This window comes from Anoplopoma fimbria, chromosome 1 (genome assembly GCF_027596085.1).
Source record: "Anoplopoma fimbria isolate UVic2021 breed Golden Eagle Sablefish chromosome 1, Afim_UVic_2022, whole genome shotgun sequence".
NCBI classification, from domain to species: Eukaryota; Metazoa; Chordata; class Actinopteri; order Perciformes; family Anoplopomatidae; genus Anoplopoma; species Anoplopoma fimbria.
The window spans coordinates 3,730,001-3,747,567 of record NC_072449.1 but is presented as its reverse complement, the minus strand read 5'-3'; the positions used below and the strand labels follow the sequence as shown (position 1 = coordinate 3,747,567).

General features: G+C 39.6%; 2 protein-coding genes across 3 annotated transcripts in view; one reads left to right on the top strand and one right to left on the bottom strand.

The window, feature by feature from the left end:
• The first annotated feature begins 466 nt into the window (after nucleotides 1-466).
• Nucleotides 467-2,959, top strand: LOC129094070 (heat shock protein beta-7-like). Its single transcript, XM_054602124.1, has 3 exons — nucleotides 467-713; nucleotides 1,344-1,504; nucleotides 2,768-2,959. The coding sequence occupies exons 1-3, from the start codon at nucleotides 467-469 to the stop codon at nucleotides 2,957-2,959; spliced, it is 600 nt and encodes a 199-aa protein (XP_054458099.1).
• Nucleotides 2,960-12,005: 9,046 nt separating this feature from the next.
• Nucleotides 12,006-17,567, bottom strand: part of clcn2c (chloride channel 2c) — a 142,039-nt gene continuing 136,477 nt past the window's right edge. For both annotated transcript variants that reach the window (XM_054606633.1, XM_054606704.1), the window contains 2 exons: nucleotides 15,642-15,728; nucleotides 12,006-12,555 (listed from right to left, as the gene is read on the bottom strand). In XM_054606633.1, the coding sequence (XP_054462608.1) occupies nucleotides 12,361-12,555; nucleotides 15,642-15,728 (282 nt within the window). In that variant the 3' untranslated portion in view covers nucleotides 12,006-12,360. The remainder of the gene's footprint in view (nucleotides 12,556-15,641; nucleotides 15,729-17,567) is intronic.

The window sequence follows — 17,567 nt, the reverse complement described above, 5'->3', positions numbered from 1 at the left end:
AACTTAAATGGCCATTTTCCTCTTGCATTATTGATAAAGTGTCCACATTGTGTGCTCGGCCAGACCAACGGACGACCTGACCGCTCCACCACTCTATTTCTGACCGCATGCTGGGGGCCTCTCCAAGTGGCCCCCATTCAGCCTTATCTCTGCTGTGTGTCTGAATAAGAAGGGGTCTACGCTCTTTATCAGTTTGTCCGTTACATTCCTGGCACCGGCTGTTGGACGGACTGCCATTTATGGCCAAAGGGAAGAACACTACAGAGCCAACGCTGTGCTCTACTGACCCACAATGCACTGGGGCTTTATAAAACCCCACAACAAAGACCCCTGGACAGTTAGAGGGAGGTTAATCGCTTTTGGAAAACCATTTCTTTGCCTGTTTTTTTGGCGCTTTTTATTCTAAGGCGTCTTAACAGAAAATACATTTGAGAGTTATAGTCTAGGAGTGTACACATCCTCTGCCATGGCCTCACTGACCTCTTCCAGTCGCAGATCCTCCTCATCCTACCGCTCGTCTTCACGTTACAGCACCTCCAGCTCCTATCGTTCGGAGGGCTCACTTGGTGGATCGTCCGATTCTCTGGATCCCCTTTTCGAGCCGTTTCTCGACTCTGCCGATCACTCTGCTCTGTTTGGAGAGGAGAGCCCCGGAGGATCCGGCTGTTTGGCCCCCTTCAGCCGGCACAGCAGGTCCTCCTTTGGACAAACTGGTAAGGGAAGTCCCCTAAAAGTAGGATTAGGAAAAATGTATGTTATTCTTTTCGAACATAATCAAGTTTTGTTGCGTAGCTTACATACGTGATCATATTGTTAAACAGTATATTTGCACTTTTTAACGTATGAAAATTAAAAAAAGAATAATAAATTGGCTGATTTAGCTTGAGGACGTACTAAGAAAGAAGAAAATTTGAATAAAAAAATAGAACTCTTTTTTGGAGGTTTTGTTGGTCATATATATTATATATTTATTACAATACATATTTTTATTTATTAAATTTGGTACACTTTGTGCTATTTTCAAATAAACATATGAATAAAAAATATATAAATTGAGCAGAATAATTGCTTGAGAACATACTTAGAAAGAAAAAGTTATATGTGTACAATGTAAATGTATTGTAAAAATAATAGAAATTCATTTTCCTTATACTTTTCATTCAGACATTTCTATATACTTTTTAACATTCTCGTTGATATAACCATAATAGTCCATTAATTGTATTGTTTTTCTTAGATTGCTGTATATGTAGACTATACATTGAAATGTTTAACCATCAAAACACGATTTTACTCACTGCAGATGTTGTTCCAAGCAGATCTCCTGTGTTGTTCCTCTGCAGCTCCTGTAGGTGGCGCTGTGACAGGCCGGCAGAGCGGTACAGTTGGAGGCGTTCGATGCCTGGGAGACACTTACTACGTGTCAGCTGACGTCAGCCAGTTCGAGCCACATGATGTAGTGGTGATGGCCTACAACCACCATGTTGTCATCCACGCCCAGAAGGTGTGTGTGTGTGTGTAGGTTTGTGTGAGAACACACTTGAATCATGTTCACATATGTTCTGCTAATTCCCACGCATTCTAATACGTACAACACACACACACACACACACACACACACACACACACACACACACACACACACACACACACACACACACACACACACACACACACACACACACACACACACACACACACATCTGTGGGAATGAATCAGAGGTCAGAAGGAACTTACGCATGTCTGCTATCTGAAGCATTAACCCATAACAGCTTTAATTTTGACAATTTACATGCAGCAGTATGACCAGCCAAATCTGCATAAAAAACATTTTCGTGTAATGATTATTAGTCATTTAGTTGGTTTGTTAAGCACTGAAAAAAGTTTCAATTTTAATTGATCAATTGTTGTTTATCAAGCAAAATTTCCAAATATTCTATACAAACTAATGTTTCCAAATTCTCAATTTTGTGTGATTTTGCTGCTTTTTTCAGTTGATATTATTTCTAATTAATATAATAATCAATAATGATTAAGGCGATCGGGAAAGAAATAGCTTCTGTTTAATAGTTATGTCTTATTTTGGGATTTTCTCGCGTAAGTAGACAATACTTTCTTTTCATAGATTTAATCAACGATGGAAATATAATTTAATTGCAGCTCCACTGGTCCTATCGTTGCAGATATATATAAATATTATTGTCGTCTCACATCAAACAGTGACGGATCAATTACACAAGGAATGTAGAATTAAACAAACTGCATCACATCTATCATGTCAGACTCAGACACTGCTTCCTCTCTCACAGTCTGATGTTAATCATGTTTAAAAGGTGAGAGAGTGGAAGGAAGATCATCTTAGCAGGGGTCGGCAGATAAATTGACAAAAAAACAAAACACGTTCAACTCGCCTTGTAGTCCTGTAACAATAAACAGATATATTTAGTCAGTGTCCATTTCCTCCCCCTCTCCTCCCTTTTCTCTCTCTCTCTCCACCAGCTGAGCAGCACTGACCTCTCCGCCCTTCTCTCCATCACTGCTTCTCACCCTCTTCTCACACCCTCACGCCTTTCTTGGCCCTGTTGCTCTTCTCGCCGTCTCTCCCCGTCCGTCCTACAGCGCCGTCGATGACCTTTTTTGCGTTTCATCATCTTTTCTTCCTTCCGTTCGCTCCGTTATTTCCCCCTAACAGCTGTCCCCTCCCTCGTTCTGCAGATCAATCCTTACCATCCACAGCTCCGTCTTTCTTTAACCTTTGTCCTTCAGGTTCTAGATGATGGAAGCGTCAGTGACACGTTTACCCATAAGTCCCTGTTTCCGGAGGACATGGACCCGTTGTCCGTCAGTGGGACCCTTAACCATGATGGTACCCTGGTTGTGAGCGTCCGCCGGACCCCCGCACTGGGCGGACTGGAGCCCCTGGGTGTCCCCAGCTACCGAAGTGAAACTTGCCTTTGACGTGTGCCCTTATAGTGCCTCTCACAGCTGCCATTGTTTAAATATTATAATGTCATAATAGTGAAGTACACTCAGCCATCAAGCTGACTAGAATTTAAATTAATCAATTCTGTGGATGACAAGTTATTTTTGCACCTGTTGCATCTGTTCAGCAAACTTTGGTCCAAGGTATCTCAACAACTTCTAGCCTTAATATTAATTACTTTTTAATGATTATTTACATACTTAATTTTGGTGACCACATGACTTTTTGTCTGACACCAGAGTCAGTTTTCCCTACATCAACATTTTGGTTCATGATAAGGTCAAATGTTACGCAGATGATGTCAAACTATTCCTCCAACATGACGTACAACCTGCACTTAAGAAACATACTAATCTATCAGGCAGGTTGTTGAGCTTATGAGGTCATGGTGGATTGCTAAGGGATATAAAAGTAGGTCAATTTAAAATTGTTGTTTTTGTCAGTTTGAATAGTGGATTGTTATTTGGTGATAGAATGTTTCAAATAGTTTTGGGAGGATTTTTTGGTAGAAACTTTAGACAATAACAGTGAATGCTGGTGCACTCTGTTGCTTTCAATCCTTGAGTCAGTGTTCTTGGATCAGATCTATCGGGGCTGGGGATGTTGATGTCAGATATTTTTGATTGGTTTTTATTTTTTCTATTGCAATTAAAAACCATTACTTGCCTGAGCTCAGTTTGGCAATTTTTTTATGTAAACAATGTAATTTTCATCTGCTTTTTTCATATTCATTTTGTAAATTTATACTTTTTATAGTCACCATCTGTGTATGAAGTGTCAAAAATTAGGATTTGTTTTTTTCTCAGAAATTGAATAAATATGGGTTTTACCACAAAAAAATATACATGAAACTTTTTATTTTATTTGTACAGGTTGTTTGTTCAATGTCACTCGTTCACACTCTTTCATTGGTCAGAGGTAACAGGAGTCCTGCTGTTAGAAGCTAAATAGAAGCTGGGTTTTAATCAAACAGGGTTATATGATCACCCCACTCAGTCCAACTCTCAGGGTGAATTTGTTTGACCTGAAATAACTTTTTACTTTGACTTAAATCCTGTCAAAGTAAGTCATCAGTTTTGGGTTCTCAGTGTGTTTCTCTTCTGGAATAAATGGTTGGATATTAGCAGCATCGGCTCTGACAACAACCAGACACTTGTCCTGAGCCACTAATGATAATAATCAAAGTAATTGGACTGACGTGAGGCTTTAAACAGACGCAGAATGAAATCTCATGCCTGTCATCACTCATCTCCTCTACCTGCGTCTGCACAGTTTGCAGCACTAACAAAATATAGAACACTAAGATAACACAATGGCACATGGCATAAATGAATATCATAATATTTTTTCTAGTTTGTCCTAAACCAATAACATAATAACTTAAATCTGTATTTATTATTTTTGGCCACTGGCAGAATGAGCTAAAACCCAATATTTAAACCCAACTCCCATTGTATTATACCTAACCCTGTCTCCTACAAAACTATGTTCCCATAAAAACAAAACTACACTCAATTATGTTTAGAGGAAAACGTTTTTTCTCAGGTATCATGACCATACAGTTATTCCATTCATTGTTGAATATAAATATATTAATAAGTGCAGCTTTAAAACATGAGCCAACTGTTGACATATTATTTCCTATTACTTTAAAACTTTAAAATGTGTGAATGGTTGACTTTAAGGGAATGACACACCTTATGTTCTTCCCAGTTTAACTTGTATGTGGTAGGTCAAAACTTGCAGATTATTTTAACATATTAATGTTTACTGTATGTATTCAGACATTGACAAAGACTTTTCTTCAATTGTAGATTTGCAAAATTCCTTAGATATAGTCTAAGAGAAATTGCATGGAGGCTAAGTTGCTAGCTAAGTTAGCAAACTCCTAAGCTGTGTGTTTGTGTGATAAAATGAGTGTTTCTATATTTTTAGTATCATCATAACTGAAAATGCATTTTCCAGAACAGGTTGCGAGATCACACTTGTTACAACTCTCAATTATAAAAACATATTCAAATAATATATAAACATTTTTTTATTCAAAACTTTCTTTGCTTTGCTAGTACAAAGATTAAATATGTTTTAAAACAACGCCATAACATCTAACTTATGTTCAATGATGGTTCTGATAATGAATATTCATTCTTAACATTATCTAATAATTCAGATGTTTGCCCATTACATCTATGTGTAAAACTGCTGATTGACAGACAGCAAAAAATGTACTTAGTATACTTTTCTGATGTTTTTCTTGTGTGATGCGGCATTGATGAAGACAGCCACAGACAGAGAACAGAGTGCGATTGTCTCCGGAGAACTGTCTGCACCTCTTATCAGCGATTACATCAATCAGTCTCCAAGTGAGACAAGCACTTCCTTCACTGTAGCAGTTACTGGGGAGAAGGAAGACTTGTTTCTAGTGGCACCTTTATTTAATATTCATCAGAAGGAGAGCCGCGTCAGCGTGGACAGATGGCGCTCTGCTCAACGGGGCTCAATACTGCTCAAGTGTTTCTAACCTCATTCACCGCAAGACAGATGAGCGACTGCAGGGCTGTTAATGTCTGGCTCAGTTTGGGAAAGAAACTTGTACACATCCGCTCACACACATATTCATGAACCGGTTGTGTAACAGGATATCAGGATGTTGGTGTCATGTCGCTACTGCTATTAATTTGCAGTTAGAGTAGATTATAGATAGAACATGAGGCCCAATCCTCAACAGAATCTTTAAAAAAATAGAAGGCCATTCTGAGAATGCAGACCTCCGCCAATGCCAATAGCTCTTCTTCAATGATATGCAAATCTGCAAGCACAACCAAAATATATGTCTTGATATATTTCCAAAACTATTGGAAACTTTGTGCATGCACGACAAATTCAGTTCCCTTTGCCATAGACATGAACACTTTCCTATTTTGTTTCTTAGCATTTGCTGTGTTGGTGCTACACAAAGGACACTCCTGTTCACTTAAAACTATGGGATAGAAAACCATTGCTTGTTCAGAACAAGCGTAAAGTTTGAACATTTTTTCGTTTATACCCCTGGTAGAATTTGCTGCAGACAAATTCATATTTGGACTGGAGTAAAAGTATAAATACTAGTTGCATAAAATGGAGTATTTACGTTTCCATAAGGGAAAAAAATAATGCATGTGAAAGTTATTTGCATCTGCAACGAAATGTAAATGGTTCTTCCTTCGCCGCATGTGTCCTTGAGCCACAAACTGAACCCTAAATTGCTCCTCAGTCGCCTCCCAGCAGCCCACTGCTCCTACATGCTTAGGATGTGTTAAATGCAGAGCACAAATCTCATGTATGAACCTGTATGTGAATGAAGTTTAAGTCACTGAGGGATGGAGCTGCATCCTAACGAATGAACTCATTTAGCTCATTAAGCTTTTAGCATTGCACTCTCCACCCCATTACAGTCCAGATGCTCTCCAATCATTCACACACAACAAACAACAGAATGAAGGTGTGTGTGTGTGTGTGTGTGTGTGTGTGTGTGTGTGTGTGTGTGTGTGTGTGTGTGTGTGTGTGTGTGTGTGTGTGTGTATGCATGAGAATGAGGAAGCAACAGACGGAAGGGGACAGAAAATCACTAACAAAGAAACAAAGGTGCAGTCACAAAATTGAGACTGTGAAAAAAGCGTGTGGTTGCAAATCATCAGCGAGCCAACTGTTGCCCTAACACTCCCAACGGGGAAGCACATCTAGGAGAAGGACATATAATCTGAGTTTAGGGCTGTATTACTGACACTGATGTGCTGCACTTGAATAACTTCAATATGATTTTTAATGGTTACAGAACTTCAGCAGCTGTAAGAGACATTTAGGACCCAAATAGCACCATGAGGTATATTAAAAGAAAGGAATCATTGCCTATCTCCCTCCAAACTCCATATTTTAGGGGTGGTACAAAACCACCAGACTGGAAGAATTCTCTGTGTCCCAAATACTCTCATGGCTAGATGCTCTAAAGGGCATGGTCATGTGATATTTCCTAAACTTCCTGCCTTAACGAGTTGATAAGAATCAGGTGAGTGTATGAATGCAACCAATAAACTCAGCAGCCTGCAATACACCAACTTGCAAATACTGTTAAATCTACGTCATGGAGTCCACACTGTCACTAACTGCACTCCCTGAATAATGTCACATTTTTGGGAATATGAAAAAGCAATTTCAATGAGAAGTAGATAGAAGGGTCTACAATATGTGTTTGAAGGATAAATCCATGACGTCAAACAGGTTCAAAAGCTGAAGATAGAAGATAAAGCTACAGATCTCAGGGTAAAAGTGAACCATCACATCACCTGGTGATCCAGATAGAAGGCCATGACATTAAGGAACAACTGTGTTCCTGTAAAGCTGGGCAGATCTTAATTTACTGTTACAATCATTAAAAAGCAGCCTCAGCATACCCTCAGTAGCTAGCGTAGCATAGAAGTGCTGACGCTAGTTAAAGATGTGCTAATGCACTATTCTAGTTTTAGCTCTGCAGGAGAGTGGGATAATTGTCAGACCCTGGTGCAAATGAAAAAGAAATAATGCATCTATATACAAACAATTTCACACAACTGCCTTGTCCGATGACTTGAATGCTCGTAAGTTGTAAACATGGGAATTCCTCCCATCTCTACCATCCATCCCATATCCATCCCAGCAGCAGGGCCGCACAACCTACACTGGTCGAGTTCTCCAAATAAGGGCAAAGGAGGTTGCATATCTTGGTTGCATTTGGAGAAGCCATTGATATGTTGATACATATTTGGTGCATTTACACAGGTGAAATGTAACGTTTGCCATAATTTTCAATACATTATTAAAATATTTAACAGTTACCTACAAGTGGTCAAACACCAAGTGTAGCTGTGTGTTGACTTCATCTTGTGAGGAGCTATACCACTGAGCAAAAGCTGCTAGCATGGCTATCGACTTAATGTTTATGTATTTATGCCTTTATATTTGTCAGTCAGATGATGATTTTTTTTTGTTGAAAAGGTTTATTCACTGAGGTAGCAGGGCTTGAAATACCGTATGCATGAAATAGTGCATGTTAAATTAGAGCTGTGCATGTCATTTTCTGCCCTACACAAAAGATGTTGTGTACAGCACATTACTACCAATGAAACGTCACTCAAATTGTTGTAACAGTCGATTTCTTTTGGTCGGATCTGGCTGAAGCCGTGGTGGAAATGCCAATAAAAAAGTTGCATTACATTTTAAAAAGTAACTTGCACCATTGCTTGTACAAACTCTTGGTAGATTGGGGCCGATTGAATTATGGGGTAAAAATCTTCTCATCCGATCAATATGCAGCGTTAGAAGCAAATATTGTACAAAGCTTTTGACTCACTGTGCCATAAAAAAATGGGGACAAAATGAACTAATTTGAACATTATTGTGGCATTACTGTGTTTGCTCCCCCGCTGGGAGAATCAGAGGAACACAAAAACAACACTCCAGGTGCTTTCCAGCTGTCGCAGAGGGGAAAGAAGAGGACGTCACAGCTGCAGAATAAAAGTCCCAGGAGACATAAGACAGAAAGTAATCTTCCACAAAATCACTGTTTGTTAAAATCGCATTTATTCATCCCTGATATACAAAACAAAGGTTCATTTTTTTGTCCGTGTGAAAAATAGCTCTGGATTTTGTTCAGCTCAGTCTGGTTTGGCCCTCGGGGTTTGCCGTAGTGGAGGCCTTCAGTACAATGTACAGTCCGTAAGGAGTGCATGAAAGATAACCCTCACCAGCTGATGTGAGGATCTGGTCTTATCGAAACCCCTCAGACTGAAGGAGAGGATAGAGGGGAGGAAGATGAAACTGACCCAGCGTCAGTGCTTAAGGACGGGCTTGTATGAGAGCGCCAGCTACAGGTCATGCAGCAGGATTCACCACAGAACCTTTAAAAACCAGGCGGGGAAGGTTTTCCAAAAGCCAAAATGAGGAGTCTACGCCACTTCTCTTCTTGGACAAAGGCTGACCAGCACCCAAAGGTGCAAACAGTGTTTAACTTAAATATCTTTACGCTGAATTCCGTGAGATTCGGACAGCTTTTATTGAGGCTTTTAGGGAAACCTTCCCCCTGAAAACCGTCATTCAAATATCACTTCATCACACACGAGCGTCAGTTCTCCTCATATACATACATCTTTTTACACTTTTCAGGTTTCTTTACAAAAATAAGGTTATCTTGCATTCATGTCATCGATTAAAACTGGGTTACAAAGTGAGATGAACAACAGTTATTGCACAAATTGATTACCTACAAGTGGATCATCCATAAAAAGAATGAAAAAAAACCATAATTTTGTACAACTTCTACTTCGATTAATACAGACTAATAAATATGCATCTACCTCGGTCTACAACTGTCTGGTAGCAAATGAGACAAACAATTTTGGGAAATGTCTGCAGAGGAGGACAGCTCTGGCAGAAGGCGGAATAAATGAAAATCGATTGAAAAGCACAAACAAATGAACAGAAAACAAATCAGACGAGAGGATCTCAGTCAGTCCCTGGGGCGAGCAGATCAGAGGGGGGTGAGGGGGGTCCGTTGACGACAATGACAGGTTGCCATGGTGACAATTGCACACCCCGCTGACACATCATCCACCCGGCTTACATATTTCTGTGTGAAAAGTGCCGTGTCTGCATGCGTATGACTAGAAAAACAACAGATCCAAACACTTACAGGTGGATTTAGCTTCTTCCTGTCGATAACGAAGAGGAGTCGATGAAGGCACTTGGAATGATTATGTCACCAAACAGACCACATGCTGGTCCTTCAACATTAACTTCTCTTGGTTTCACGGTTACATTTTATTCTACTTATCCGGCAGCCATTGCAAGCCTTCGCCCCGTTAGTGTTATTTGCACTTTTACATATTATTTCAATCAGCATGTCAAAAGATTAAAAAAACACAGAAGACAGCATCATCTCTTTAAATCATCAAATGAGAAAAAAAACAAAAAAAAAACACACAAATATCATAAAAAAAGCCCCCCCAAATCTCTTTCAAAAAGAGAATAGTCAACAATTTAAGATTGGTTAAGATGTTAAATTATGATTTTATATTAGAGGAATGATGTTAAATATATTAATCTGTGAGCTCATCCCCAGTTCGAAATCAGGCAAAGACTAAAGCTCAATGGGTGAATGGAAAACGCCAATCAAAGTATAAAACAAGAGAGTGTAAATACATTTAACATACAGGCACGAGATGGCAGACATAGTAAGACTCAACAACATTCACTATGAGTTTCTGTCAAGCTTATGTTTTTGGTACATTTTGATCATATTACAAAAAAGAAAACAACCTCACATGCACTCTGTCATGCAAAGCCGTGCTGGTTTACTGTGTGCATTTTAATTTTAGTGGCAATACAGGACGCCACCAAAAATAAAACCCCATGCAATGCATCAATGAAGCTGGGTATGTGTGCGTATTTAAGGCATCTAAACAGGAGAGCAGATTCTGTAGGTAGTAGTAGACATCCTAGCCTGGTCCCAAAAAATGAAAGGAGTGTGTCTTAAAGGAAGTAGGTCCGTAGTGGAAAAGATGGAGGGATGGAGGAAAAAAACAAATCAAAGTGTTTCTGTCGATGAGCAGAGAGCGCAACCGACAAGCCTCAAGCATTATGGTGGACATGAATTATTAAATACACAGTACTTATACATTATCTGTCATGTCAGACTTGCTTGCTGAATCAGAAACCACGCCGCCATTAATCATTAATTTACTCCAGCTCCAGATGCAGCTCTGTCATCTACGTCCGGCTGGCAGCTGGAGCGATAATTTAGTAATGATTTTGCAGGTACAGTGGGTAAAGACGAGGTACATTTTTAAGTAGTTATTCTACATTTTTGTCCCCTCAGTTATGTATTCTCCTTTAGTGTTTTTACTCTGTTTTTAATCTCACTGGATCATGGTTCAGTTTAAGCTGCTTTTTTTCCTGCATTAATCAAGCTGGTTGTGCTCACATATTGTCATCTGGCTTCTGTATATGTTGAGTCTGGCTGGACAATTACATCACATAGCTGATGGGTGAGGGGGGGGGGGGGGTCTGTGTCTCTGATAGTAATGGAGGTAAGCTAACACGGCGATCAGAGGCAGATTGATGAGAGGCCCCAGAGCAGCTGGTTAGGTAATGATGTCTTCATTCTTTCAGCTGTCCATTTACTACCCTGTTCTTCTTCTTCTTCCTCCCTCCCTCCCCCTTTCGCTTCCTGCCCTCTCCATCCGCCCCCCCCCCCAACCGTCTCTGGAACGGTTATTAAGAGCTATATTTAGATGAGCAGAAAAAAAAAACCCTTGACTCTCTAGGAGTGCATCGCCGCGGTCTGGTTCCCCATGCATGTTTTTTTTTCCTATGCGTCTTTTGTAACGTAAGGCCGTAACCACGGGGATGAAAGGAGTGTACATTATGTGACGGGCTACGGATACTTCCCACTGCTGCCAACAGAAACGTCTGCTTGCATAGAATGTACTCGCAATCTGACCATTAAGGACTCGGAGTGAAGAGATGAGAAGACCAGGGAGAAGAGGTATAATGGAAAACAAGAAAAATAAAGTAAGGCATCTGTCCCTGTAGTCCAGTGCTTGTAAATGGGACCAACTGTAGTGTAATTTACAAAGAAATGGCGCCATGGCAAATTCCAGTTAAACCCAGACCACCTGATCAGTCAGAAATAAAATTATTCAAGCTAGAAAAGAAAATTGTTCTAAAGGCAATAAAATAATCGTATCAGAAATGTTGCTACCTCCCTCTTCATGCACACACTCACACTCGCACTACATGCACACGTTATTCTTCCTCGTCGTCGTTGCTGACTTGTACTCAAGTGGAAGACTCGTTCAAAAAAATTACTTTTGCAGAAGCTTCGAAACTTTGATCTCAACTCAAAAAGAGATACACAAAAAAAAGTCTGCTAAAAAAAAAATCCCTTTTTTTAAAAGATTTCAATCCATTCCCAGTCCCTTGTTGGTTTCGACCAACATGAGTCCCCCCGCTATTTTAATCCACATTCACTCTGCTGTGGGTTCCCGAGGGGTAAATGGAGAGCAGGGCAACAGGGGTTGAGTTGTGTTCCCTCTGTTCCCCTGTGGAGTGTCTGGCTTGGTCAGTGCAAGACTCCTAGATGAGAAAGCACTGGTGGGTCCATGAAGCAAAGTGGAAGATGGGGATAAAAGAGGAGTAGATGAGGAGACAAATGAGGAGTTACAAAGAGCTAGCAGTAGGACTCTTTCCATGATTAAATATCGATCCTACACCCTGAGGATTCTTGCATTTTTTTGTGGCTTTGGGAGATTAAACATCTTCTCCTCTACCTGCTCTACTTCCTCCTCTTCCTCCACCTCGTTCATCACTGGGATTTCTCGTCCGACTCGGAGGGGGTGTGATCGCGGGGCAGCGACATGCTCTTGTGGCGATCCCACAGCTTGTGGAGCTCGGTGGCTTCGTTCTCGCTGCTGCTGGTGCCGCTGTCCCGGAAGCTGGCCAGAGGGGGGCGCACCTTCACGCCCTTCACCGTCACGGAGCCCTCGATGGCTTTGCGGAGCTGGACGGAGAAAGACAAGAGATCAAGTATATACACTCATGCAGGTTACACCACAATGAAGCTGTGTATGTTTATATGTCTTAACCAACCACAACTTCCAAGTCTGGATTGAGTTGTTTGTGACAATACATGGTCCCTAACATCACATCTTAATATTGAATATACAAGTAGAAGGTTTTAGACCAAGACAACAAAGTGGGTTGATGGATTGTTGCAATGTCTTGCTAAACTGACATATACTGTAAAATACAACACTCTGGATAAGTGTTTACAATTTCTGGATTATGCTAGGGCTTTGTAGTGAACTACTATTCTTTTTTTTTTTTTTTTTTTTTTGAGCAGTTCAGACTGTGGGAAACGCTGAGATTCTGTCACGCTGTCTAAACCTAACTTCCTGTGAAGACAGAAGTTTATTTTGAAAAGACTCTATGCATGTAAGGAGCGTACATATTGACACGCCGTCACTGATACGTGCATTACTGACGCTAGAGAAGCAGACAGGGCTTTTAAGTTTAAAGCTTAATACCACTGACAAAGTTGCGTTCTTCAACGTATCGATGTGAGAATGTTTTGGCAGAATGGGTGTGGGACATGTCGCATCTCTTTTTTAAAGAAAAAGTCAGGCTCTCTGTGCCTAAATTGTACTATTTCAGACAGGGATTTATTCACAGTGCCTTTTTATGTGATGCTGCATACAGTTTTTTGGCTTGGGTGGCCCCAGTGGGAATAGAAGAGCTAACCCTGACGCTGTACTGGCCTTGATCTACAGTGAAAGATCATTACTAACTGATGCACAAGCCATTTTCTCTTTTGTACCGGAACCTCTTTTCCAAAATGTACTGGAGGAAAAAGATCATGGTCAGAGGTTAGCGTGCACTGGAAAGTGAGGTCAGCGTGTCTTTGACTTATGTTGCTGTTTGCTGAAACATTTCACAGAATAAGAGCAGAAGAGAAAAGAGAAGCAGAAATGAGTGCACATTTATTAATCTCTACGGCTCCACTCGCCACCTCCACGCTGCAGAAATGAAAGCAGATGAAAGAATGTCCAGTCACTGGGTCAGATCTGCTTCTGTCGCAGTACGATACTGCAGGAATGTGGTAAAATTAGAAATGTTCATAAAAATGGACAATTTATCACAGGAAAGTATCACCAAAAGGCCAAGCTAAAAGGCCAAAATAACTACCACATTTTTTGGGGTGATGTGAAAAATGTATCCTTAATGAAGGCTGTGCAGCTGCAGCCAATAAGACTTGTAATTTGGTTTCATTATTTTTAGCTAACTATGTCAACCCTTTTACTTTTAGCTTACTGTTTAAACCGTGTATTTAAACCTTTTAGCTAAGTATTTCTACTATTTACTGTTAACTATTTTAGCCATTTATCTTTAGCGTTAGACTAACTATTTCAACCGTTAATTAACTGCTTTTAGCTGAATATTCTAACCTTTCATTGACTACTTTTAACTATTTGCACCATTTATTACTACTTTTGGCTAACTATTTCAACCCTTTATCCATTCATTTTTGCCTTTTTTTCAACCATTTAACAATTATCATAAGCTAACTATTTCATCCATGTATCCCTTACTTTAAGCAAATACTTCTCTTGGTTATGAGTTTCCTTCAGCTCACTGATTAGCTATCTCTCTCTAAAAATGATTTTCATATTGATTCATTAAGAAAGGAAAAGATGACCATCTTTCGAACACATTGGGTTTATATGGCCTTTCAAATATATTGTACTGTATGGATCATTACTTTTATTAAACACATTGAAGCTGTGTGAAAGTCTTTTTCATCCCATTGCTCTCTTTTCTCTGTTACTCTAAATTTTGGAGTTTTCTGTTTGTCCGAGTCAAGTTAGTAATTTGAAAGATTTGGGTGCAACAGTTCCAGCACTGAAAATAAATAGTGTCTGAATGCTGCAGGGTGGAAAAATAATGCTCTATAATAACAGACACAAACATCCACATGGACCAGCGAGGCCGTGATATAACAGCGTGTCCGTGTGACTGACAGATCCACAGCTTTATCTGCCGTGGATGGGTTTTTCTTTTTGTCTGCTGGTGGAACGCAGAACAAAAAAGCCTAAATGTCAGAGAGAGGCGAGCAGCGCCGCACTTAGCAACAATCCTCTCTCCACTTCCTGGCCAATTCACAAAGAGCGAGGTTTTCTTTTTTTTTTTGGGTTGTTTGTGAGGCAGGGGAGGAATGGAAGGGGGGGGGGGGGGCAGAGAACAGACAGATAGACAATAGATAGAGACAGCAACATTGAGCAGCCTTTTGTCTGTCACAGTACATAACAGGCAGAGGGAGGACGAATCCTGAATGTCTTTGTGTGTGTGTGTGTGTTGTGTGTGTGTGTGTGTGTGTGTGTGTGTGTGTGTGTGTGTGTGTGTGTGTGTGCAGCACCCCTGATGATATTAACATTTATTTTACAATTATGAAAGCAGTGGATTGCCTCCTATTTGCTGTGTAAGTGGTCACACATTTTTTTAACATTAGACTACAGGGTTCGAAGAAATTAAGAAAAAATGGTTCACGAGTTTAGATATATATGATGTGAAACCACTAAATTCAGTGATGAAATATGCACAATAATTATAAAAAATAATAATAATAATAAAAAGAAGTAGAAGAAACAGTAGAAGAACAAAAAGAAAGAAGAAGAAGAAGAAAGAAGAAGAAGAACAAAAGTAGAAGGAAGAAAAAATAAAAGGAAGAAGAACAAAAGTAGAAGAAGAAGAAAGATGAAAAGAAGAAAAGAAAAGAAGAAGAAGAAGAAGAAGAAGAAGAAGAAGAAGAAGAAGAAGAAGAAGAAGAAGAAGAAGAAGAAGAAGAAGAAGAAGAAGAAGAAGAAGAAGAAGAAGAAGAAGAAGAAGAAGAGGAGGGCAGCTCCCACTCGCTGTCTGTCTGTCTGTCTGTCTGTCTGTCAGGAAGGAAGGAATGCTAACAGTGGCGTTTAAACTCGTCCAGTTGACGTTTCTTTCCTTTTCCTTGTTAAAGGTTTCTCTCGCCCCTCTTCCCTTCCCCCCCTCCCCCCAAAAGTGAAACGCCCTAAAAAAGGACCAGGACAAGACTCCTACCTCTTTGAGGGAAACCACCCCGATGAGGCGTCCGATGCTGGTGACGTAGGCGTGGTCCAGGCCCAGCAGGGAGAAGATGGTGTGGGTCTGCAAGGGGGGAAAAACAGCAAAAGCGGTTGGGACCAATGAGTAAAAACAATAAAACGTGGAGACAAACACTGTTCTGTTCTACTTTGAATAGACAATTAGGCAGAGGGAAATCCATTGACTTCAATTATCCAACGCTGACAAGTTCTTTCGCAATGGATTCATTATGTGACGGGGACATTCAGAGCGTTCTAGCTGCTTCATTTTAAAAACAGAAAAAAGAAACTGACACTGAATTAGGCTTTACTATATAGAAGAGTTGAAACATACTGATGGAAACAACACTAAGAGTAAATTCTGTATCTTAACACTAGAAGTTCATATTTCAGGAAAGACCAGAACATCTCTCACTTCATGGTGTTAACTCTTTACTGACTACCTGTTTGATTACAGTTCCTTCTTAAAACCTTTTTTTTTTGTGATGTTGGCGTTTTACTGCTTTATATTATTACTTTTATTATTATATTATTTCTTAGTTGTTTTTTATCGTATCGTTTGGTTTTATTGTAGTGTCTTATAAGGATTAACATTTAACCTTTCCTGAGCTGTTGAGCTTTCTGTTGTTCTATTGGCTCAAAGCAAATGTATTATTATTATTATTATTATTATTATTATTATTATTATTGGGTTTAGCAGGGATGTGTATGGAACTCTACATGTACGTCTGAGTCTCTACTAATGGTGTCGGCCGCACATTAACCCGTCACAGCTGTCTCATGAATCGGGTCAAACGCAGGTTGAAGATGTTAAAGTGTCCGGAATCTCTTATAAATAAAAAAAAGGATATAAATATTGAGACCAACTTCTAATAATAGAGTGGAAGTCAATGTCGTCATTGACTTCTAGTATGAGTTAAGGTACTTTAACATTTTTTTCTGTTAAATCAAACTGGTGTAAAGTCTTCAATATCGTCCTTACATAATATTATTGTTTTTGTAGTTCTATTTGTGTGATTCATGTCTTAAAAAACAAAATGTCTAATTTCTATGCAGCCCAAATAGCTAAAACAACAGTGCTGGGGATCATCGAGTATCATTTCATCTCATCTCCACTATCAGAGATACGGGCGGCTAAAAGCAAACAGAGCGAGAGGTCAAAAGCTGCAGCGGCGGATTTGAAAGGTTGAAGGATTGATGCCAACTTGACTTTTTTTTTTATTTCTGGACCCTTTTAGTGTTTAATGAGACTTTTTGCTTTGCCAGAATGGACATTTGGGACATCTGAAATTGATCCAAGCAAACGGGAAGCTGTGCCAAGAAGACGATTGTTAAGTGTTTTTTTTGGAATGTTATCCGTCAAAGAGTTTCCACATGGGAGGATAAAGTAGCTCAACCCATTCACATCTATTTAAAATGTAATTCAATGATTAAAAGTGCTGCAAATGGCATTTTAGAATCAATTGATCATCTGTTCAGTAATGTGAGACAGTGATACTTAACCTGCTTTGCTTTTGCAAAATGACAGAAGGCCAGTTATTAAACATTAAACAGGCTACAAACAATCTCCAATATGTTATGCTTATGATAATTATATTGAGGCATTACATCTGATTTGGAAAATTATACACTGACCTGTAAAAATGATTTTAAGGGTTGATTCACCAACATTACAAAAACATAACATAGTGACATTTTCTCTTTCTTGCTTAGGTTTTGAGATATCTTTTTCCATTGACGTTTCAGCCAACGTCCCAATACAATGGAGGTAAATGGACATTTTTCTATTGCGCTATATGCTCCATTTTCTATTCCGATAGGACATCTAAATCCAGTTCCTCTGAAGCTCACTATTTACCATTTGTAATATGTCATTCATGCACTACATGTTGTCGTTTTTTGG

Bases quoted from the DNA above. Each gene is read 5' to 3' on its own strand.
- LOC129094070 (XM_054602124.1), top strand. From the start codon at position 467: ATGGCCTCACTGACCTCTTCCAGTCGCAGATCCTCCTCATCCTACCGC. The intron at 714-1,343 runs GTAAGGGAAGTC...GTTCCTCTGCAG, and splicing joins GTCCTCCTTTGGACAAACTG to CTCCTGTAGGTGGCGCTGTG. The intron at 1,505-2,767 runs GTGTGTGTGTGT...TTTGTCCTTCAG, and splicing joins TTGTCATCCACGCCCAGAAG to GTTCTAGATGATGGAAGCGT.